General features: G+C 38.3%; 2 protein-coding genes across 5 annotated transcripts in view; both read left to right on the forward strand.

Annotated features, from left to right (window-relative positions):
* ZNF227 (zinc finger protein 227) overlaps positions 1–7040 on the forward strand; it is a 17581-nt gene extending 10541 nt beyond the window's left edge. For all 4 annotated transcript variants that reach the window (XM_021713277.1, XM_021713275.1, XM_021713276.1 and 1 more), the window contains one exon: positions 4209–7040. In XM_021713277.1, the coding sequence (XP_021568952.1) occupies positions 4209–6340 (2132 nt within the window). In that variant the 3' untranslated portion in view covers positions 6341–7040. The remainder of the gene's footprint in view (positions 1–4208) is intronic.
* A 14014-nt stretch (positions 7041–21054) lies between these two features.
* ZNF233 (zinc finger protein 233) overlaps positions 21055–24562 on the forward strand; it is a 32277-nt gene continuing 28769 nt past the window's right edge. The window contains 1 exon segment of the mRNA XM_008059844.1: positions 21055–21118. The gene's annotated coding sequence lies outside the window, so the exon portion shown is untranslated.

The raw sequence follows: 24562 nt of genomic DNA on the forward strand, positions 1-24562 counted from the left end.
CAGTCTGGGTGACAGAGTGAGATTCCAACTCAAAAAAAAAAAAGAAAGAAAGAAAGAAAAAATTAGAGATTTCTAGAGGATGGAAATTTATATACTCTTCCCCAACCCGAGAAACAAAAGAGAGAAGCTTATCTGTTACCATGATAGACTAGGCCAGGAATTTTGTGAGTAGTTGATAGATATCATTCATCCATCCATCTTCTTTTTTTTTTTTGAGTTGGAGTCTTACTCCGTTGCCCAGGCTGGAGTGTGGTGGCATACTCACAGCCACCCCAGTGTTGACCTGCCAATCTCAAGCGATCCTTCCACCTCAGCCTTCTAAGTAGCCAGAACTACAGATGCATGCTATCACACCTGGCTCATTTTTTAATATATTGTAGAGACGAGGTCTCACCAAGTTGCCCAGGCTGGTCTCAAAACCCTGGGCTCCGGCAATCCTCTCACCTCAGCCTCCCAAAGTGCTGGGATTATAAGCTTGAGCCACCATGCCCAACTCATCCATCTTTTGTCCATCTCCCCTTTTAGGTCTACATGCTACATGTTTGGTGTGTTCAGGAATGTTAGATATTTGCTTCCTTTTACTGGGTCTCATTTTCATATGTAGATTTAACATCAGGAATTATCGTAATATCATTTTGTCATGTCATTTCTGAATAGACAAAATTTCTCTTTAACAAATCTTGTAGCATTTTCTGCCACTCTTTCCTTTCTCAAAGACTTTTTAAAAAAAATCTTTTCAACTTCAACTTGTTTCAGGATTTTGCGACCATGCTCCATGTACAAATAACATTTTAAAATTTTCTTTATAAGTCAGAGGAGCACAAATTAAAGGGCTTGTTTATGTAAGGATTCTTTTTTTTTTCTTCCTTAAGAGATGGAGTTGGCCAGGCACGATAGCTTAAACCTGTATTCCCAGCACTTTGGGAGGCCGAGGTGAGGAGATTACCCTGAGCCCATGGGTTTGAGAACAGCTTGGGCAACTTGATGAGACCTCACCTCTACAATAAATCAAAAAATTAGTTGGGTGTGGTAGAGCATGCCTGTAGTTCTGGCTACTTGGAAGGCAGAAGCAGGATTGCCTGAGCCCAGCAGGTCGACACTGGAGTAGTTGTGAGCATGGCACTGCACTCCAGCCTGGGCAATGGAATGAGACTCTAACTCAAAAAAAAAAAAAGAGAGAGAGAGAGACAGAGTCAGTGACTCATTGATAGCTTACTGCAGCCTCAAATTCCTAGGCTCAAGCAATACTTCTGCCTCGGCCTCCCAAGTAGCTAGGACTACTAGTGTGCACCAGTGCACCTGGCTACATGTTTATTTTTTCTTTAGAGATGAGGTTTTGCTGTGTTGCCTAATCTGGTCTCAAACTTCTAGTTTTAAGTGATCCTCCTACCTCAGCCTCCTAAAGCACTGGGATTATAGGCTGCAAACTCAGCCTGATAGGATTCTTAACCAAAAGCTTATAGAGAACAGAGACAAGTGGACCTCACATCCCTATTACTCCTAGATGTAGAACATAGGTTTAGAACACGAGTATGATTTATGGATTATTTTGGAACAGTGTCTTTCCAGTGAATGTCTAACATAATCCTAATTTCTTAGACAATTTGACTATGTAAAGATTCAAACCTACTAACCTTAGAAGATAAAAGCTATTCACAGTTATCAGAATGTATAACTACACTGTCCAGAACTAATCAGTGCCAATATGACAGGCATCACAACTTACCAGTTTTCTTGTAGCACTTTCAAGTTGTCACATCATTGGTGAAAACTACCTCATCCATATAGCCACCTTCCCTCTTTACCACATTCTCTTTCCTCTAATACCTAAACAATATAACCTACAGATAGTAGTTGAGTAGCAGTTTTGAATTGGACATTTCCAGAAGTCCAAAGACATACCCGTGGAGATGAAGAGAGTCCTGATTAGGAAAAGAAAATTACGGATTTCTCAATCACTTTTCCAGTGTAATTTACATCCTAATATATTCTTCTTAGCTGATAGCACAGGCAATGTGAGAAACTCTTTATATGTTGCAATGATTTCTGACACCAAACACCTGAAGTTAGGCCAGACTTTACAAATTAAAGGCATAGTCCTCCACAAGCTGCCCTCAACACTGGCTGTAAATTTAAGGACTCCTAGATAATTTGGGTTCACTTTTGGCCAATTGTCTACAAATTTGAGGATTCCCATGATAATTTGTTAGAATAATTCACAGAACTCAGAAGGGTGCTGTCCTTAAAATTACAGTTTTATTATAACAGAATGAATACAAATTGGAACCAGCAAAAAGGAGAGATGCATAGGGCGAAATCTCTTGTCTTCCTTTTATAAGGACTCTTGTTAGTACTTTGGGCTAATCTGGATAACATCCAGGATAATATTTCTCATCTCAAGAGACTTAATTTTTTTTTTTTTTTTTTTTAATAGAGACGTTCTCACTGAGTTACCTAGGCTGGTCTTGAACTCCTGGCCTCAAGCAGTTCTCCTGCCTCAGCCTCCCAAAGTGCTGGGATTATAGACATGAGCCAACATGCCTGGCCAAGACATAATCTAATCACATCTGTGAAGTCACTTTTGCCATATGCATTAACATATTCACAGGTTCCCAGGGTTCAGGACATGTGCATGTTTGAGGGTCATTATTCAGCCTTCCATATCCAGAAATATGTACGTATCTGTTGACATTTTTTCAAAGTTTGTATTATTAAAAAGTAACTTTCCATGTAAGCAAATTAATTATTTGATTAAAGACTTGGTAACCCTCCCCCAAACATGTTAAGCCAAGATCTTTTATACATTTTTGACCATGACCCTCAATAAGTATATTTTACATTTTGATTGATCATAAATATGTGCCTATTTATGTGTATGTTTACAACTGAAACAAGTATTTCATATCGTGGTACTTTTACTGCTTGTAATACCCTTACCATGTTTTTATTGTTTCTTTTTTCTTTTCTTTCTCTTATTACAAGTTACAGACTTGGTTTCATGGTGCACTAACGCATCTCAATAATTTGAAAAATCATGTTACAGTGGGGATAAAGCAGTGAAGAAAACAAAGTGTATGTTTTTCATGACCACTATATTCTAGTGGGTCTAAAAAGACCAAAAATAATTGGGAAATATACAGTAAATAAAAAATAAGATTGGGCTGGGCATGGTGGCTCAGCCTGTAATCTCAGCATTTTGGGAGGCCGAGGCAAGTGGATTGCCTGAGCTCACAGGTTCGAGCCAACCCAGGAAACTTTGTGAGACCTCATGTCTACAATACATCAAAAATTAGCCAGGCGTGGTAGTGCGCGCTTGTTAGTTCCGGCTACTTGGAAGGCTGAGGCGGAAGGATCGCCTGAGCCCAGCAAGTTGACGCTGGGATGGCTGTGAGTGTGCCACTGCACTCCAACCTGGGTGACAGAGTGAGGCTCCAACTCAAAATAAAAATAAAAATAATACTATGTGGGGGAAAAATCAAGCAGGGTAAGGAAAATTGGAAGAATCAGGTATATGGGAGTAAGGTGAATTATTTTTATATCCACTGTTATGGGAGGCATTATCAATAGAGTAACATTTTAGCAGAGATCCGAAGGAGGGAGAGAACAAGCTAGCCTCCCTCCTTTCCAAGCTGCATATGTTAATACCTCTTTCCCTCTCTTCCTCTTCAGTTGGCTTTAAGAGTCTGCACTATGCTCTATTTCTTTTCTTTCCTAAGTTCTTTCTTAGTTGTACAATATTAGCTTTCCCTTTTCCACTTCTTGCGCAGAGATCTGGATTTTTACCAGGTTTTAGAATAATGCACGTTGTTAATCCAACTACTTCTTCAAATTTACTCTTAGAAGATAATTTCTATCAGGTCCTAAAATACTACCTTATGTCTATAGTATACTTTTCTAACCTAGTTAGGTGTTAGAATCCCACTTGTCATAAGCCTACTGAGGAAGAGGTAAGTGAGTTTTTCACTGATGTTCTTGTAGGTTGGAATGTGGATTGTCATTTACACTTAGTAGGTTAGAGTCTGTTGACCTCACGCTTTGCTTATACCTGCATGAAAAACATGATAAAAGGATAAATGATATTGTAAGGATAAAGTGAACCTTCCCCTGGTTTAGTAAGCCCCTCTCCCACGGCCTAAGTGTGGATTTCTGATATTTCTGAACAAAGCATTTACTTGTTCTTATTTCTGAATTTTTTTTTTTTAATATAGGAAACAAGAATCAACATGAGATGGAGACCCTTCGAAAATTTGCATTCAAATACTTTTCACATGAAGAGCTATCCTGCTGGCAAATCTGGAAACAGGTTGCAAGTGAATTAACCAGGTGTCTTCAGAGAAAGAGTTCTCAATTCCTGCAAGGTGACTCTGCTGAGGTTTCTGAAAAGGAGAACAATATAATGAATCATAAAGGAGATAGCTCTATTTATAATAAAAATCAAGAGTTTTCGATTTTAAGAGCCCGGGATTCTTGCAGGAATACATATCTGAGTGAGTCACAGAATCAGAGTAGTAGAGGTCAACAAATTGACATGAAAAATACCTTGCATATTTGTGAAGACTTCATGAAGAAATCACCATTGAGTGAGCATATTAAAACTGACACAAAACAGAAACCCTACAAATGTAACGAGTGTGGCAAAAGCATTAGTGATGATTTCAAACAGCAGTTACTCTTAGGAGAGAAACTCCATCCATGTGGTGAGGGTGGAAAGGGCTTCAGTTATAGCTTAGTACGTCCCCTCCATCAGAATGTTCACATAGGAGAAAAATGCTTCAATCAAAGCTCACATCTGCAAACTCATCAGAGAATTCACCAAGGAGAAGAACTCGATAGATGTCATGAATCTGGTGATTGCTTCAATAAGAGCTCTTTTCATTCTTATCAGTCTAATCATACAGGAGAGAAGTCCTATAGATGTGATAGTTGTGGCAAGGGATTCAGTAGCAGCACAGGTCTTATCATTCATTACAGGACTCATACTGGAGAAAAACCTTACAAATGCAAGGAATGTGGAAAATGCTTTAGTCAAAGTTCAAATTTTCAATGCCATCAGAGAGTTCACACTGAAGAAAAACCATACAAATGTGAAGAGTGTGGTAAGGGCTTCGGTTGGAGTGTTAATCTCCGTGTTCATCAGAGGGTCCATAGGGGTGAGAAACCTTATAAATGTGAGGAATGTGGTAAGGGCTTCACTCAGGCTGCACATTTTCACATACATCAGAGAGTCCACACTGGGGAGAAACCATACAAATGTGATGTGTGTGGTAAGGGCTTCAGTCACAATTCACCGTTAATATGCCATCGGAGAGTCCACACTGGAGAGAAGCCATACAAATGTGAGGCGTGTGGGAAAGGCTTTACACGGAATACAGATCTTCATATCCATTTCAGAGTTCACACAGGAGAGAAACCCTATAAATGTAAGGAGTGTGGGAAGGGCTTCAGTCAGGCTTCAAATCTTCAAGTCCATCAGAATGTCCACACTGGGGAGAAACGATTCAAATGTGAAACGTGTGGAAAGGGCTTCAGTCAGTCCTCAAAGCTTCAAACCCATCAGAGAGTCCACACTGGAGAGAAACCATACAAATGTGATGTGTGTGGTAAGGACTTCAGTTATAGTTCAAATCTTAAACTACACCAAGTAATTCACACTGGAGAAAAACCATATAAATGTGAGGAGTGTGGGAAGGGCTTCAGTTGGAGATCAAATCTTCATGCCCATCAGAGAGTTCACTCAGGAGAGAAACCCTATAAATGTGAGGAGTGTGATAAGAGCTTCAGTCAGGCCATAGATTTTCGGGTACATCAGAGGGTCCATACTGGAGAGAAACCATACAAATGTGGTGTATGTGGTAAGGGCTTCAGTCAGTCCTCTGGTCTTCAGTCCCATCAGAGAGTCCACACTGGGGAAAAGCCATACAAATGTGAAGTGTGTGGAAAGGGCTTTAGATACAGTTCACAGTTTATATACCATCAGAGAGGCCACACTGGAGAAAAACCTTACAAATGTGAGGAGTGTGGGAAAGGCTTTGGTAGGAGCTTGAATCTTCGCCATCATCAGAGGGTCCACACAGGAGAGAAGCCCCACATATGTGAGGAGTGTGGTAAGGCCTTCAGTCTCCCCTCAAATCTTCGAGTCCATCTGGGTGTTCACACCAGGGAAAAACTCTTTAAATGTGAAGAATGTGGTAAAAGCTTCAGTCAGAGTACACGTCTTCAAGCCCACCAGAGAGTCCACACTGGAGAAAAACCATACAAATGTGACATATGTGATAAAGACTTCCGTCACCGTTCACGTCTTACATATCATCAGAAAGTCCATAGTGGCAAAAAACTCTAGAAATGAGTGTATTATTGACTTTTGTCTCAATGTACATCTTCAAGTTTTTGGAGTCTATACTGGTGATAAGCCCAATGAGATATTGAAAGTGGAAGAGAATTTCTTCAGACTCAGAATCTTTCTAAAAAATTCATCAAAATGATGACATAGAACCGTAGTAACAGGAATAGAACCCGTATTTAGAGGAGGAATAAAGATATATGCCCCTCTTGGTAAGATCCAATTAATATAAATGATCATCTTTCAATGTGAATGTATGCCTGAAGATAATGTGTGAAAGGATATTTGCCATATGCCAATTAGTGTTCTGTTTTTGGTCAGGGAGGGTTTTGGATTCTTTTTCCTTTAACTTTTATACTTACAGTGACTTTACTAAAGCTGTAAAGCCATGAAAATTGATTAAAATTACTGACTAAAAAGTTCCTGTAGCTAAGAACTCATAATATGATTATTATGGCATATAGGGCTAAAATTAAGGAACAAATCTCTGGAGATGAATCTTTGATCTTCAAAAGTAAATATGTGCCCCAGATATATATAAAAGGATGCTCAATGTATCATTGTTTTAATAGCAAACATAGAAATAATCAGCTGGATTGCCAAAGTATTTTGTGGTTTACCAATTTGGTGGGACACTATGCAGACATCAAATGGGAAAAGGTAAATTTTTAGCTATGGACATTGAAAGACGTTAAGAAAAACCCAGCATATACCTACCCTAATCACATGATCCAAGTTAACCTCACCTATAATGGTACAAACATACCACATTTCCTTACATGATGCATCAAGGTCACATCACTCACAGAGTCCTCATGCTAAAAAAAAAAAATGCATAATTTAATCATGTGGAAATCTCAGGCAAACTCGAGAGACAGTCTACAAAATAGTCTTGAATATTTCAAGATAATTAAAAACAAATGTAGTCATCAGATTAAAGAGTTGAAATGGAATGTGTAATCCTTGACTGTGTTCTGGGACACAAAACTCGGGACAATTGATTAAATAAGGTCTGTGGGTTACATAGTGTTATGTTTCAATATTAAATTTTTCTGATGTAGTGTAGCTGTGTAAGTAAATATCCCTGTTGTCCCATTTCTACACAGGCTTTTTCTGTAGTAAATGAGTAAAGGGGCATATTTTGTATTTTTTACTTTCTTGATTGCATTTCTGACCTTGTTGGTGTTGTTAATTTTCAAACCTTTCTTTCTGTTTGATGACTAAAAAATCAGTTCTGAAAATTAACTCAAATGTTGAAAGAATAAAGCCATATTTGAAGCTTAAGCCTAGCTAGCACTTGTGACGTAACTGAATATAGCTGCTTGTCAAACTGTATTTTTGCAATCCACTTGTGGAAGGGACCCTTTTTAGAAAGCTTGGAAGTTACTCCACAAAATCAGGTTTCTTTAAAAATATGCAGATTTTAGGGTAACCACCCATGTGAAAATTATAAGTTGCTAAGCCTTTTAGCAATTTAGACCCATATGTTTTCTCTTTAACTTTTCTAAGTGTTGAGTTATAATTGGCATACAATAAACTGTACATATATAAAGTATTCCATTTTTAAAGTTTTGACGTGTGCATTTTTTAAATTTTATTTATTTATTTATTTATTTAGAGTCTTACTCTGTTGCCCAGGCTGGAGTATAGCCTTAACCTTCTGGGCTTAGGCAATCCTTCAGACTCAGCTTTCCAAGTAGCTGGAACTACAGGCATGTACTACCACACCCGGCTAGTTTTTTAATTTACTGTGGAGACACATCTCACCCAGTTGCCCAGGCTGGTCTTGAACCCCTGGGCTCAGGCAATTCTCTCATCTCTGCCTCCCAAAATGCTGGGGTTACAGGTGTGAGCCACCACACCTGGCCTGTATGCATCTTTAAAACTTTCATTACGATCAATAACAGACTTATTCATCATCTCTACAGACACTTCATGTCCTCTTTTAATCTTTTTATCCTGCTTCTCTCTCATCCCCAAGTGACCACTGATCTCTGTCACTATAGATTAGTTTGCATTTTCTAGAATTCTAACAAATGAAACCATATAGTATATACTCTTCTTTTCCCCTAACTTCTTGCAGAAAGAAATTTCTCTGTTCCTCACTGCTGAGTAGTATTGCAATTGTATGGCTCTATTACAATTTTAAAGACTGTTCACCTGTTGATGGGGATTTGGGTTGTTTTCAAGCTTTTGGCTACTACAAATAAACATTATGAACACTTATTTGTATACAAGTCTTTGTATGGTGATATATATATATAGTCTAGATATATTCCATACATACTTTATATATATTTATTTTGTATATATATTCTATTACATATGTATATATTTCTATACTATATATTTTTGTGTTGGATAAATAGCTTGGAATGGAATAGCTGGATCATATGTAAGTATGTATTTAACTTTCATTGTATTTTTGTATTTATCATAGTTGTACATATTTTGGGGGTACGTGTGGTATTTTGGTACACATACCATGTGTAATGAACAAATCAGGGTAATTGGAATATACATCGTATCAAACATTTTGTTTACCTTTTTTTTTTTTTTTTTTTTGAGTTGGAGTCTCACTCCGTCACCCAGACTGGAGTGCAGTGACCGCTCGCGGCCACCGCACCCTCAACCTGCTGGGCTCTGGCGATCCTTCCGCCTCAAACTGTCAAACTCTCCCAAAGTGGCTTTACAGTTTTACATTGCCACCACCAGTGTATGAGTTTCTGCCCCACTTCATCAACACTTGTAGTAGTCTGTCTTTAATTTTAGCCATCAGGTGTAGTAATATCTCATTGTACCTTTTAATTTGCATTTTCCTAAACACATGCTTTTCATGTGCTTAATTTTCTTCCTTTTACTTTTTTGAGTCAGAGTCTCACTCTGTTGCCCAGGCTGGAGTGCATTTGCACACTCACGGCCACCATAGCCTTGACCTGCTGGACCCCGGTGATCCTTTCACCTCAGCCTCCCAAGTAGTTGGAACTACAGGCATGTGTTATTACGTTCAGCTAATTTTTCCTGATTTATTATGGAGATGAGGTCTCGCCAGGTTGCCCAGGCTGGTCTTGAACCTGTGGGCTCAGGCAGTCCTTCACCTCGGCCTCCCAAAGTGCTGGGATTATAGGCACGAGCCACTGCACCCGGCCCCTTAATTTTCATTATCGTATCTTTGGTAAAGATCGTTCAAACACTTTGCCCATTTTTTATTGTATTATTTGTTTTCTTATTACTGAGTTTTGCCGGTGCTTTGTATATTCTTTTTTTGTTGTTTATTAAGAGTTCAGGATCTTGCTTTATTGCCCAGGCTGGAGTGCCGTGGCATGATCATAGTTCACTGCAGCCTTGACCTCAAGCGATCGTCTTGCTTCAGCCTTCCCAGTAGGTGAGACTACAGGCATGTGCCACCAAGCCCTGCTAATTAGTGTAGAGACAGGGTGTCACTATGTTGCCCAGGCTGGTCTGGAGCTCTTGGCCTCAAGTGATCCTCCTGCCTCAGCCTTCCAAAGTGCTGGGGTTACAGGAATGAGCTACTGTACCCAGACTCTATATTCTTGATACAAGTCCTTTATCAAGTATTTGATTTACAAAGTTTTTTACTCAGTTTGTGCTTAAGCAGAAGTTTTAAAATTATAAATTTCTCTTTTGTGTATTATGCTTTGATGTTATGCCTAAGAAATTTTTGCCTAATCCAAGGCCAGAAAAATTTTCTTCTATGTTTTCTTCTAGTTCTATAAGTTTATGTTTTGCATATAGGTAGGTAGGTATATGATCTATTAAAAATTTTTTTTTAATTTTTTATTTTAAAAATGTGGGGTACAGTCCAGGGTTAGGTATACAAATGTTCATTATGCAGGTACCCTTGTTGATGAGGTGTGTCCCCCCTTCCCTGGCAGTTTCCCTCAACTGCCAATCCCACCTCCCCTCCTCTGGAATTTTCCCACTACTGCCAGTTCCTTTCTTATAGTATGATAATTCAAGGTCCACTTATGAGTGAGAACATGTGGTATTCTGTTCTTTGTATCTGTGATACATCACTGAATATGATAGACTCTAAATCCATTCAAGTTGCTGTGAAGTCCATATGTTTGTCCCTCTTTATGGCTGCATAATATTCTATTATGTATATGTACCACATTTTTAAATGTATTATCCATTTTGAATAATATATGTGGAAGAAGATATGTGTTTAGGTTCATTTATAAATATGGATGTCCAGTTATTCCAACACTGTTCAAAAGACTATCCTTTCTTCACTGAACTGACTTTGCACCTTTGTCAAAAATCAATTGACTATATGTGAGTGGGCCCATTTCTGAATTTTTTTTTTTTGAGTTGGAGTCTCACTCCACTGCGCAGACTGGAGTGCAGTGGCATGCTCCCAGCCACCACAGCCTCAAACTGCTGGGCTCCCACAATCCTTCTGCCTCAGCCTTCCAAGTGGCTGGAACTACAGGCGCGCGCTACCACGCCTGGCTAATTTTTTTTTTTTTTTTTTTTTTTATTGTAGAGATGAGGTCTTACCACGTTGCTCAGGCGGGTCTCGAACCCGCGGGCTCAGGCAATCCACTCACCCCAGCCTCCTAAAGCGCAGGATTACAGGCTGAGCCACGGAGCCCGGCTTGAATTCTTTATTCTAGTCCATTGATCTTTATCTCTGTTATCTCACCAATACCGCTTGTTCTTGATTACTACCATAGCTGTATAGCTAGTTTCTAAATTAGGTAGCATGAATCCTCCCACTTTGCTTTTTCAAAATCGCTTTAGCTGTTCTAGTTCTTTTGCTTTTTCATGTAAATTGTAGAGTCATCTTGTTCATTCTTTTAAAGAATATCTGCAGGGCTTTTGATAGAAAGTATCACCTTAATGTGACATCTTAACTTTAGTCTTCTGGTTCATGGACATGGCATATCTCTGTCTTTTATTTCATCAGTGATTTTTGTTTTTCAGTTCACAGATACTGCCTATGTTTAGTTAGACTTAAAATGTTGCTGAAAATTTTGTTTGATTTTAAGTTTCTCCTTGTTCATTAGTAATATATATGCAACTTATTTATATTAACACTGTACACTATCATTGAACCCTAACACTTTTATAAACTCACTTATTAGTTCTGGTACTTTTTTCATAGGTTCTTTATGCATAATTATGTTGTTTACAAATGGAGGCAGTTATTTCTTCTTTTCCAATCTGATTTTTGTTGGTTTCCTTATTGTCTGGCCCTCCAGAAAGCTATTGAATAGAAATATTGTATATTTTCTTTTCAGAAGTGTGTGTTCATGTCCTTTGTCCACTTTTTGATAGGATTGTTTTATTCCTTTCCACTCGTTTGAGTACCTTGCAGATCCTGGATGTTAGACCTCTGTCAGATACACAGCAAATATTTTTCCCGTTCTGGGGTTGAATCTGAATATTTTGGGCAGACATTCTTGCCTTTTTCTTGATCTTAGGGGAAAACATTTAGTGTTTTATTAACTGTAGCTTTTTGTAGATGCCTTTGTGAAGTTGAGGAAAATACCTTCTATCCAAAGTTTGCTGCAAGTTTTTCATCATAAATGGATGTTGACTGTTCTCAAATGCCTTTCTTGTATCTACTAAGATAATTGAATTGTTTGTATTTATTAATATGGTGAATTGTATTTATTTCAAATGTTAGAATAATGTTGCCTTCCTGAGATAAACTCATTTGAATGTGATGTATTATTATTTTAATATATTATTATTTTTATATATTCTACTTGCTAGTATTTGTTGTGGAATTTTGCATCTGTGTTCATGAGGAATATTGGTCTGTTGCCTTTCTTCATGTAAGTATATTCTCATTTTGGTAACAAGATAATGCTGGTGTCATAAAATGAGTTGGGAAGTGTTCTCTCTTTATTTTCTTCTATTTCCTCAAAATGTTTGTGAAGAATTTATATCTTTTCCTTTCAATGTTTGGTAGATACAAGAGGTCTAGACCTGATGGTGTTGTTTTGGAAGGATTTTCAACTTGAATTCAATGTCATTAATAGATACAGGAATATTCAGGTCATCTTTTTCTTCTTGAATGAATTTTGGTAATTTGTGACTTGGAGAATTTGTCTACTTCATCTAAGTTCTCATTTGTAGCATAAAGTTGTTTATAATACTCCCTTATTGTCATTTTAATGTTATAGGATTTGTAATCATGTCCTTCTTTCATTCCTGCAATTGGTCGTTTCTGCTTTCCCTTGCTTCTCTTGTAGTTCTTTTCAGAGTTTATTGATTTTTCACTGGTCTCCTTTCAGCTTTACTGATTTCTGCTTTCATCTTTATTATTCTCTTCCTTTTGCTTGCTTTGGATTTTTCTCCTTTTCTTGTCTTTTTTCTTTTTTTAGCTTCTCAAGGTAGAAGTTTAGATAATTGATTTAATTCCTTTCTTTTCTTCCAGTGTAAGAATTTACTAAATTTCCCTCTAAATGCCTACCTTAGCTGCATCCCGTGAGTTCTGATATATTGTCTTGTTTTAAAATTTGATTTAAATCCTTTTCCATTTTTCCAAGTGACTCCTTTTTTGACCCATGGGTTATTTTATTTCAAGATATTTGGGGACTTTTTCTGAGATATTTTTGTTACTGATACCCATTTTATTTTGTTGTGGTTTGAAAAACTACTTTGTTGGTTTCAATTCTTTTAAATTGATTGCAGTTAGTTACATGGCCCAGAATATAATCCATCTTAGTGTATGTTTTATCTGCCCTTGAAAAGAATGTGTATTCTGCTGTCATTGGGTAGAGCAGTCTATAAATGTCAGTTAAGTTGATTACTAGTTTTGTTGAGGTCTTCTATATCCTTACTAGTTTTCTTTCTAGTTGTTCTATTGATTAATGAGAATGAAGTCTCCACCTGTAATTGCAAATTTGTTTACTCTTTCAGTTATACCACTTTTTGCTTTTTGTATTTTGAAACTCTATTGTTTTATGCATACACATGAATTTTATGTCTTTTTTTTTGTGAACTTGCCTCTTTATTATTTTCTGCCCCTCTTTTCTGTTAATATACCTTCTTTTGATGTTTATTTTGTTTGCTTTTAAAATCACCACTCCAGATTTCTTTTTATTAGTATTTCCTTATATTAGTATAGCCATTCCAGCTTTATTCTTATTATTGTTGCTTTGTTCTCCAGTCTGGCAATTTCTGGCCATTTGATGTGTTTATATCATTTATATTTTCATGTAATTATTGATATGGTCAGATATAAATCTATTTTTAGTTGTCTTCTGTGTTTGTTTCATTTTTCTCTTGTTATGCCATTTTGCTCATGTAAAATTTTTAATAATTTTGTATTGTGTCTATTAGTAGCTTATTTATACGGGTTGAATAACCCTTATTCAAAATGTATTAGACTAGAAAGAAGTGTTTCCAACTCTGGAATTTTTTTAGGTTTTGAAATATTTGCATTATACTTACCTGTTGCGTAACCCTAACTCAAGCACCCCAAATTTGAAACATTCCAGTGAGCATATCCTTTCAGTGTTATGTCAGCACTCAAAAAATTTTAAATTTTGAAGTATTTCAGATTTTCAGATTGGAACAACCTATACCTCTTTTTAGAATTATTTTTAGGATTATCATAGGATTTACAATATACATTTATAGTGAATCACAGTCTGTCTTCAACTAATGTGTGCTACTTTACTTACACAATTGTATACTCCCAGTTCCTTCTTCTAAACTTTTGTGCAGTTGCTGTCTGACATTTTTCTTTTGCACATTCTATAAAGCCACACTTTGTTGCCTTAGGGAGTCAATAATCGTTTAGAGCAATTAAAAATTAAAATTAAAATGTTAAGTGCTTCTGGAAATCTTTTTTTTTTTTTTAATATAGATCCAGATTTCAGTATGGTATAATGTTCTCTCAGTTTGAAGAACTTTCTTCAGTATTTCTTGTACTGCTGGTCTGTTACTAATGAGTTTTCTCAGTATTTGTCTTAAGAAGTCTTCATTCTGCCTTCATTTTTGAGGCAGAGGGGTATCTTTGCAGGTATGAAATTATAGGCTAACAGGTGTTTTTTGTTGTTGTTTTTCTCTCTATATTCCCCCTTATCTTCCAGTTTGTGAAGTTTCTGATGAGGAGTGTTTTGTAATTCTCATTTTTTTGGTATGTATTTTGTCTCCCTCTTTTTGGCTGCCTTCGAAATGTTCTTTATTTTTAATTTTCTGCATATGATTTGTCTGTGTGGGTTTTTAAAAAAATCTTTATCAAAGTATACAGGTACAACCATGTAAAATCCACAGAAAATACTCATTTACTTGGAAACGCTTTTGCCCCTTACTAGGTAGACTCTTCATGTAATAAACCAAAGAATGGAAGGGTGTGTATTTTACTACATTAGAATAAAGCCTTGTTTGTATATCATTTGTTTTTGGTTATATTTTGTAGCTCAGTAATGTCACTGATGTTCAAATCCTTGTACTTTAATTCACAACTAAGGAGTCATTTCAGAAAAATAATTCACACTTCCACATAAGACAGCATGCATTATTAAAGCTTAAATGTCATTTTAACATAGAATATGTACTTCTTGAATTTGTTTTATATACATGAAGAGCCAATGAAAACATGCACACACACATACACACACACACACCACACAAAACAGTGAAAGAATTACATGTGGTACATAAGTGTTTGGTATAGGCAAGTCTGAGGTCAGAATGGAATAAGAATTATCAGTGTATACTGTTTATATCATTGTTTAAGACAAAATAGCTTTAAGTAAAAAATTTGACAAGAGACAAAAGGGACATTATATATTTATAAAAGGGTAAATCCATCAATAAGATATAATAATATAGACATTACACAGAGTTCCAAAATATATGAAGTTAAAATGGATAGTACCAAAAAGAGAAATAGATAGTTCTACTATAATACTTTGAAACTTTAATACCTCACTTTCAATAATGGCTAGAACAACCAGACAGAAGATCAATAAAGAATTATAGGTCTTGAAAACACCATAATCCAAACACCTAACAGATATATACATACATACTCCACCTAAAATTAGCAGGATACACATTTTTCTCAAGTGGACATGGAACATTTTCTAGGATAGCTCAAACATTAGGCCACAAAACAATTCTCAATAAAAATTTTTTTAAAATCTCAAGTCTCAATAGAAGGATAAAACTCAATGAAATTAAACTAGAATCAATAACAGGAGGAAAACTGGAAAATTTATAAATGTGTGGAAATTAAACAGCACACTCTTTAAAAACAATGGGGCAAGAATAAATCACGGAAAATTCAAAAATACTCTGAGATGAAACAACACAATTCTATTGATTGAGCTGAAAAAATTGTGGTAGAAAATACCAAAGGCAGCTCCCTATTCATCCTAGGGAAAAAGTATACAACACCTCCCACCCAACTTAAATAAAACAAAACAAATTTCTCCAAAAAACAAAACAAATATTGAAAACAAAGCCTTTACAAGAAGTCCTTATGTGTGTTCTTATATATGGCTGGTAAAGATTATTTTGTTTTGAATTGCACATTGACATGATTTATCCCTTAAAAAGATGCTGTTGAGTCCTAAACCCCCAGTACCTGAGAATGTGACCTTATTTGGAAATAGGATCTTTGCAGATGTAATCAAGTTAAAATTAGATTATACTGGATTAGAATGGTCACTAATCCAACATCTGGTGTCCTTTAAGAAGAGAGGTCTGGGCATGGTTGCTCACACATATAATCCCAGCACTTTGGGAGGCTAAGGCAGGAGGATCTCTTGAGGCCAGGAGTTTGAGACCAGCCTGAGCAACATAGCAAGACCCTGTCTTAAAAAAAAAAAAGAAAGAAAGAAAGAAAGAAAGAAAATGGAAGAAAAAGAAAAAATAATTTTAAAAATGTAAAAAATAAAAAGGAACAACAAAGTGGAATATCTGCTGACTAGGAAGCAGTGGAAAAATAGAATAGTTTTTGCCAAGTATAGTGCCTCATTCCTATAATCCCAGACTTTGGGAGGCCGAAGTGGGAGGATTGTTTGAGGCCAGGAGTTCAAGACCAACCTGGGCAACATAGCAAGACTCTATCTGTATCAAAAATGAAAAGAGAGAAAAAATATTACCCAGGCATTGTCGGAGACCCGCTCCGACCTTGGAGGGAAGGGTTAGGACCCGCACCGGAGAATCAGGAGACGGTGAGAAGAGACCACTCGGAGGCAGCTCTTCTGGGAACAGTCTGATCAGGACTGAAGCCAATTTTATTCAAACCTTTTCCAACTTATATACCATTTTCTATACCCTCCAGCAGTGTGATAATTATTTACTGGGGGCGTACAAATTCCATGATGTATATTGCGGTTTACAAATTATGCATCACAAGACCATCACGAGACTTGCAAGTTCCAAGCAGACAATTCGAACTCCATGATGCCTGACGTGCTTCACAAAACTCACATCAAGGTCACAGGTGCACAATTTCAATTGTTCAAAATGTCTTCCATAGTGTTCAATAAATCATTCATATTATACTCTTTGTTCTAAACCCTGATTAATACAAAAACTTTCTAAGTTAACTCTAGGTTCAATCCAAGTTCACTGACTCCTAATATTTTTTAAAGGTTGATATTATCAACTTAACACTATAATCTATAAGTTTACTTAAATGACTTAATTTTTATTTATTCCATTAACCTATTATGACTCAACATAGTGCCCTGTAATTCTATAACAATTAATTCAAATCTTATTCCTTACCATGACTTATATGAGTTTCATAAACCTAAACTTTAATTTTTATATGATCTAGTGATTGGCCTTTAATACTATGCTATATCTTATTAAGCTAATACCTTATCATTAAATCTTATAATTATCATTAATGTATGATTTTTAAAATCATAACACTATAATTCTCATTCTATTCTAATAAAACTATGACTTTAACCCAAAACTTAAATCTTTTTTCCTAGTACATTAATACATGGCTACGTGTAAAATTTCCTATTGTCATATTAGAAGCAAAAACAGCACCGTTGGGAAAATTTCAGTATACTAATCAAAGGATCTTAAAATTGGCCTACAGGAACAGGAACTAAAGTCATAATCTGAGAAAAGGAAACTTAAAAGCTTAAACAAAACTTAAAAGTTTTCTATGAATGCTTATTACTGTTTAAATCTTTTCGATGGAAATTGTATCGCCTTAAATGTATGTTTTATTCAAACAAGTCTATTCTAAAAATCAAATAGTAGCTGTCACACTCTTGGATGATGGGCTGCACGGTTACCATGACAATGACCTCGGGCTGAAGCAAACAGAGTTTCCGCATGTAAGGAAACTAGAAAAACATCCTGCCTGACTAGAGGCAGGGCAATAAAACTATTATGGTAATTTAGTTTCTAATCTTAATCCTAGGAGAAACTGCCTTTGGGAACAACAGCTAACTAACCAGTCTACCAGGAAATAGAAGTTAAAAAATATCTAGAAAGAAGTAAAACTTAGAAGGGACAAGGTCATATAAAATAATTCTACTGTGCAACTTTCCATCAGGTGTATAGAGATTTACTTACAAATTTTACTGTCATGTATGCACACTGGTCACTAATCACATGCCAATATTATAGGTATAACTGATATCCTATGTCAGAGGCGATCTTCCAGATGGGCCTTTACAGGCCTCAGCCATGTAGCTATAGATGTTGGCTCCCAACAAGGCATGGTGGTTTGCACCTGTAATCCTAGCTACTCAGGAGGCCAAGGCCAAGTCTGCAATGAACTGGGATCATCCTGCCATTGCACTCTAGCCTGGGTGACAGAGCAAGACACTGTCTCAAAAAAAAAATTAAAAAAGAAAAATTTGGACATACACACATAAAGAAAATGGAAGCCAAGACTGGAGTTATACAGTTGCAAGCCAAGGAACACCAAGGATTGTCAGCAACCACCTGAAGCTGGAAAAGGTAAGGAAGGATTTTTCCATAGTACTTTCAGAAAGAACATGGCTCTGCTCATACTGGGATTTCAGACTTGGAACCTCCAGAACTGTGAGAAAATAAATTTCTGAAGATTTGATTTAAAAATACTCCTCTAGGAAATAAAATGAAGAAGCAAGCAAAAAAAAGCCATAGATAAATATGGGCAGTGAAGTAGAGAGTGTCTGTTTTACTGTTTTTTCCTAATTTTATGTAATAAATAGTTACAAAAAATACTTTTGGGTTTTTCTTAATTAGTAGAAAAATGGTAAGGGCCTGCTTTGAAGGGTTTAGTTTGTTTTAGCTATCAGGGCAGGATCTCCATTGACACTCCTGCTTTCTGAATAATCATGGTTCATTGAGTTCAACATAAAACACTTGTATTTATGATGCCAAGAGCAGGCTGGGTGTAGATAAAAGATTTTTTTTGAAGCTGAACTAAGGGAATATGCATTTTCAAAATATATCTAGGCTTTTCTTTTTTAAGTTACAATACAGTTGGCCCTTCAACAATATGGGGTCAAACTGCATAAGTCACTTATGTGCACTTTTTTCAATAAATATATTGAAAACATTTTTGTAGGTTTGCAACAACTTGAAAAAGCTCTCCAAAAAACTTCATAGCCTAGAACTATCAAACAATTAAGAACGCACAAAGTATATGTAGACACTACTTTATCATTTACTACTCGATTATAGAAAGTTAAAATTTATCAAAAATGACAACACACAAGTACAGGCTGCATATGGTGCCAATAGCAATCAAGAGAAATGTAAACAGACATAAAGGTGCAATACTAAATTATAACTGCATAAAATTAACTGTAATACATGCCGTACTTACTACAATAATCATATTTAGCCACTTTCTGTTGCTATTGTAGTGAGCTCAAGTGTTGTATCTGTTTAAAATGCCATGTGATGCTAATCATCTCAGTATGAGCAGTTCATCTCACCGGTGAATTGTGTATGACAATAAAAAGTGATTGCTCAAGGTTATTTTTCACCATGTTTAGTGCAACTCCACAAACTCTGAATAACACCATGGGATCTATACAAAGTGCCACTAGTGACTCTGGGAGTGCTCCCAAGAATCAGAGAGAAGTCTTGACATTACAAGAAAATGTTAATTGCTTGATATGTACTATAGAATGAGGTCTGTAGCAGCAGTTGTCTGCCATTTCAGACTGACAATTCATTTTGAAAACAATGTAAACTTACAGTATCAATAAATACAGTGCTGTAATATACTTTCTGCTTCTCATGACTTTCTTAGTAATTTTTTTCTCTAGCTTTATTGTAAGAATACAGCATACAATACATGTAACACACAAAATTCTGTTAATCAACTTTATGTTATTGGGAAGGCTTTCAGTAGGCTATTAGTGGTTAAGTTTTTGGGGAGACAAAAGTTATACATAGATTTTGATTGCATACTGTAAGGCCGGAGGTACCGGGAGGCGGGGCGGGCCTCAACAAGAGGGCTCCAACCCGGACCAGGAGAATAATGGGCGGAAGTGAACCAGCAAAAATGAATAACCAGAACTAAGACTCCAGCCGCAAAGCCAGCCTGTACCTGTTACAGCGACTCTAGCGACCCGTTCAGCCAATCGCCAGCAGATGTGACAGCTGTCCCAACCAATGATCGCTCTCCCCAACCCCCCTCACAGCTTTCTCAGCGTGCCCTTTATAAACCTGTCGCCCATCTTGCTGGGCGCGACTTCTCTGGCCCATAGCTATATGGACCGGAGAACCTCGCCGGGGATTGCGCTAATACATTTTTCTTGGCTCCTTTGTTGCCATTTCGCCCGGTCTGATTTCGTTTACCTTACACATACGAGGTGTGGTGGTTGTCACCCTAAACCCCAATTGTTCAAGGGTCAACTGTATTAATGCTTCCAACCTATGAACACGGAATATCTTCCCAGTTGCTTGTGTCTTCTTCAATTTCTTTCATCAGTGTCTTATAGTTTTCAATGTAGAGATAGCTCTTTCACCTCCTTGGATATGTATATTCCTAGGTGTCTTATTTTTGTGTCATCATTGTTAAACGGGCCAGTTTTCTTGATCTCTTTTTCAGATAGTTGGCTATTATATTTCCTTCACTTTCCTGCCAGTCCAGAGCGCCTTTCATTTGCCAAAAAACCCCACATTTCAAAATGAGCAATTAAAGTAAACAAAAGAGGAACTTTAAAAAATGTTTGTGGCCTGATCTAAGGTTACTTTTTCTTCTTGGGAGTCTTCATCATCTTAGAATGAATGGCTCACGCCAGGTAACGTGATTGGAGTCAGTCTGGATGTCTCCAGGCACACGTAGAGTAAACATGGCAACAGAATTTTAAAAAAAAAAAAAAAAAATTTGAGATCTTTTCGCCTTTCTCTACACAGTCACATTTACTTCACAGTCACAGTAGCAGTGTAATTTGAGAAAAAAAGAGGGAGGCAGAAGGAAGAGAACAAGAGATAAGTCAAGTGCTAGTAGCGCTTGAAAACAGCGACCTGAACCGGCTTATATATTTAAAAATAAATAAAAATGTAAAGAGACAAGCCAGCCTGAGCGCTACCTTGCTGAGGATTCTGGGAAGTGTAGTCCAGGAGTAACGGGTAGCAACAGCCACTTCCGCCCAGGAGGGCGGGACTGTAGCCGGTGTTCCGCTCGGGGATTCTGGGAAGTGTAGTCCAGGAGTAACGGGTAGCAACCGCCACTTCCGCCCAGGGGGGCGGGACTGTAGCCGGTGTTCCGCTCGGGGATTCTGGGAAGTGTAGTTCAGGAGCCGTGAGCAGTTGGGCGCGAGGCAGGAGGGCGAAGCAACCGCTGTCAATCCCCTGTGGGAGGTGAGTCATCGCGGAACCCGTGCGCCTACTCCGAGCTTTCCTGGCCGGGGCGTGGGACCCGCAGGTGCAGGCCCTTGCCCTGGGAGAGGAGAGGCCGCAGAGACCCGGCCCGAAGGTCGGCGCGTCCTCGGCCTTTGGGGCGGTTCGCGGCTCGGACACCCCCTGGCCTGAGGGGCTCCCGGTAGCTGAAGGTTCCGCGCTTTCCCCACCTTCCACGCCCTCTGCCGCTTTCTGGCGACAGCGCCTTGGCAGGGTTCTTCCACGTCTCGGTTCCTCCTCTGTAACGTGGGCCTAACGGTGGTCCACCTCCAGCAGGGATGTTGCGTAAACCAAGAGATGTTAGAGTGCTTAGGACCGACCCCGGTCGTTGCCCACCTGTTATTCTTGGAGAAGCTCAGTTCCTGGCGTCCTCTGTGAGCCTGCGGTGGGCGCCAAGCCCCGGTGCAGCCGCGGGTCCTGGATCCCTAATGAGGGGGTCCACTTTCTCGCCATCTTTTTGTTTATTTTTAAGTTCTCATGCGGGTATGAGTGTGTCTCGCCTCCAGCTGGTGCCTGGCGATGTCCACTGTGCTTTATCGTGGACCAGAGACACAGGCGTGGTGGTGTCTTCCAGCCTCCTTGCCTTCCTCAGCCCTGACTCGTCAGTGAGGGCTTCAGGGAGAAGTGGGGAGTTGGCCCCTGGGTCTTGGGTCCCGACTCGAGAGGACTGAACATGCTGTTATTTCTGCTCCGTTGGAGAACAGATTGCCTTCACTGATAGCAATTTTCTTCCCCTGCAAATGCTCAAATAATTGTAGAATAAATGAGAGGTTGGGTGAGACGTGTTGTTGAGTGAATAATAATTAACATTGAGTGCGAGTGAGTTTTATATGTTTTAATTAGCTTAATCCTAATTACAGACAGAGATGATGTTATTATGCTTATTTTACAAGTGAGACCACTGATAGGTAAGAATTTAATTTTAATTCCCAAGTCAAACAACAGGTAAGGGCCTGAACTGGGAATTTGAATCAGGTAACCTGGGTTTGAATCTGTGCAATACTCTTCTCAACCCGAAGAAATGACAGTCCCAGCCGGGCTTGGTGGCTCGGCCTCTAATCCCGCGCCTTTGGGAGGCTGAGGTGAGTGGATTGCCTGAGCCCGCGGGTTCGAGACCCGCCTGGGCAATTTGGCGAGACCTCATCTCTACAATAAATCCCCAAAAAAAGTAGCCGGGCGTGGTAGCGCACGCCTGTAGTTCCAGCTACTCGGAAGGCTGAGGAGGAAGGATCGCCAGAGCCCAGCATGTAGAGGATGCGGTGGCGGGGAAACGTGCCACTGCCCTCCAGCCTGGGGGACAGAGTGAGACTCCAACTCAAAAAAAAAAAGAAAGAAAGAAATGACAGTCCCTGTGACTGATGGAGGGAGGGTCGTTTGGTAATACATTGGAAAAGTAATTTATGACTTTGCATAGAAGACCTGAAGGTTATGTTCATTTAACTAATTTATTGTTATATGACATTATGTTGATATTCTGATAATAGAAATAATCTCTGCTCATCATAGAGAATTTGAAAAATAGATGAAGAGAAAGCTCAGCCTGGGCAACATAGCAAGATCTCATCTCTACAAAAAAAAAAAAAAAAAAATATTACCCAGTGTGGTGGCACACACTTGTAGTCTCAGCTACTTGGGAGGTTGAGGAGGGTAGATCCCTTTAGCTGAGAAGGTCCAGGCTGTGGTGAGCTGTGATTGTGTCACTGCACTCCAGCCTGGGTGACAGAGTGAGACCCCTAACTCAAAAAAAAAGAAGAAGAAAACTAAAATTACCCAGGATGTAGGGATAATTCCAAACATGTGAACATGTTAATGCATTTCTCTTTAGTTGTTTCTCTGTCTTCCTCTAAATATGTGTTCATTTTAAAGCTCTTCAAAAATTGTATCATATTTACAGTACTTTTGTATTTGGTAACTCATGATTATGAACATTTTCAAAAACAAAATAATAAAATAAATTCTTATGTAGCCATCAACCCTTGCCAACCTTCAACTGTTATCAACATTTTGCCAATTTTGTTATATAACGGCCCCTCCCCCCTTTTTTGCTTGAGTATTTTTTATTTTTTATTTTTTTTTGAGTTGGAGTCTCACTCCGCCACCCAGGCTAGAGTGCAGTGGCACACTCACAGCCAATCCTTGTGCCTCAGCCTCAAACTGCTGGGCTCAGGTAGTCCTTGTGCCTCAGCCTCCCAAGTAGCTGGGACAACGGGCACGTGCCACCAAGCCCAGCTAATTTTTTGATTTATTGAGAGATGAGGGCTCGCCAAGTTGCCCAGGCTGGTCTCGAACTCCTAGTCTCAGGCAGTCCTCTTGCCTCGGCCTCCCAAAGTGCTGGGATTACAGGCCTGAGCCACCACACCCGGCCTGTTTGACTATTTTAAAGCAAATCCAGACATCGAGTCAAGAGAATTTATAATAGATTCTCATAAGTATATGGAGGTCAAGGGAGTGAGAACGTTAATTCCAAAGTTTCCCTGTGATAACTAGACCAGCCGGTTAGTGAGAAAGCTCTTTCTCCAGAGCCTAGTAAACAGAACGATGTGGCTTACACTCTAAAAAGAGGGATAGATATATGTAAGGTAAATAAGCAAGACATAAATTAGTATGTTAGAGAGTGGTGATGCTACGTATAAAAGGCGAGTGAATGGGAGAAGAAGAGAAGTGGTAAGCGGGGATTTAAATTACTTAAAGCATGTCCAAGGAAGGAAGAACTTGAGAAAATGAATTTGAGTAAATACCTAATGGTGTTAATAAAATAAATAAATAGGTAGGGCTTGTGTTATCCACAGTCTGATTGACCCTTATATGCAGTATTTCACTGTTAAGGATGACCTTGATGTTGCTTTAGTAAAGCAAATAAATTAATTCCTTATTAATAAATAAGGAAAAGTTTGGGAGATACAATTCATCCTCTTTTCCTCCCAGTTAGGAACAGCCTCAGACTTTTACAGCTCAAAAGAACCTTGGACATAAGTTAGTACAGCCCTTGTCTGACTGTGTATGTATTCAGTCATTCTTTGATTCCATGTGTTTTGAGTACTTTCTATGTTCTGGGTGCTGGGGAATAAAAAGTGTTAATTATCTCACAGGCAAAACAGATGCTTGATCTACTAATCATTCCCCCACCATTGCTAGTGATTCTAAAGGCTTCCCTGAGCAGAGACTGCAGGAGAAGGAAGGGAAAGCTGGTCCTCTATGGAGGCCAAGTGGCAGAAGCAAAGGCATGAGATGACTTGACAACCCAGGAATGAGCCAAGTCTGGAAACTCAGGCCTAGAAAAGTGGCCTTGCTCCATAGAGTGAGCAGAGCTGAGCCAGGTACCTTAGATCCCACTTGCTTTTTTTCTTAAATGTTGTGAAATGTCATGTCTCTTTGCAAAACCCTGTAACTGAGCAGAGCTGGAAA

This window comes from Carlito syrichta, unplaced genomic scaffold, assembly GCF_000164805.1.
Source record: "Carlito syrichta isolate Samal-C Ts95f unplaced genomic scaffold, Tarsius_syrichta-2.0.1 Scaffold304390, whole genome shotgun sequence".
Lineage (NCBI taxonomy): Eukaryota > Metazoa > Chordata > Mammalia > Primates > Tarsiidae > Carlito > Carlito syrichta.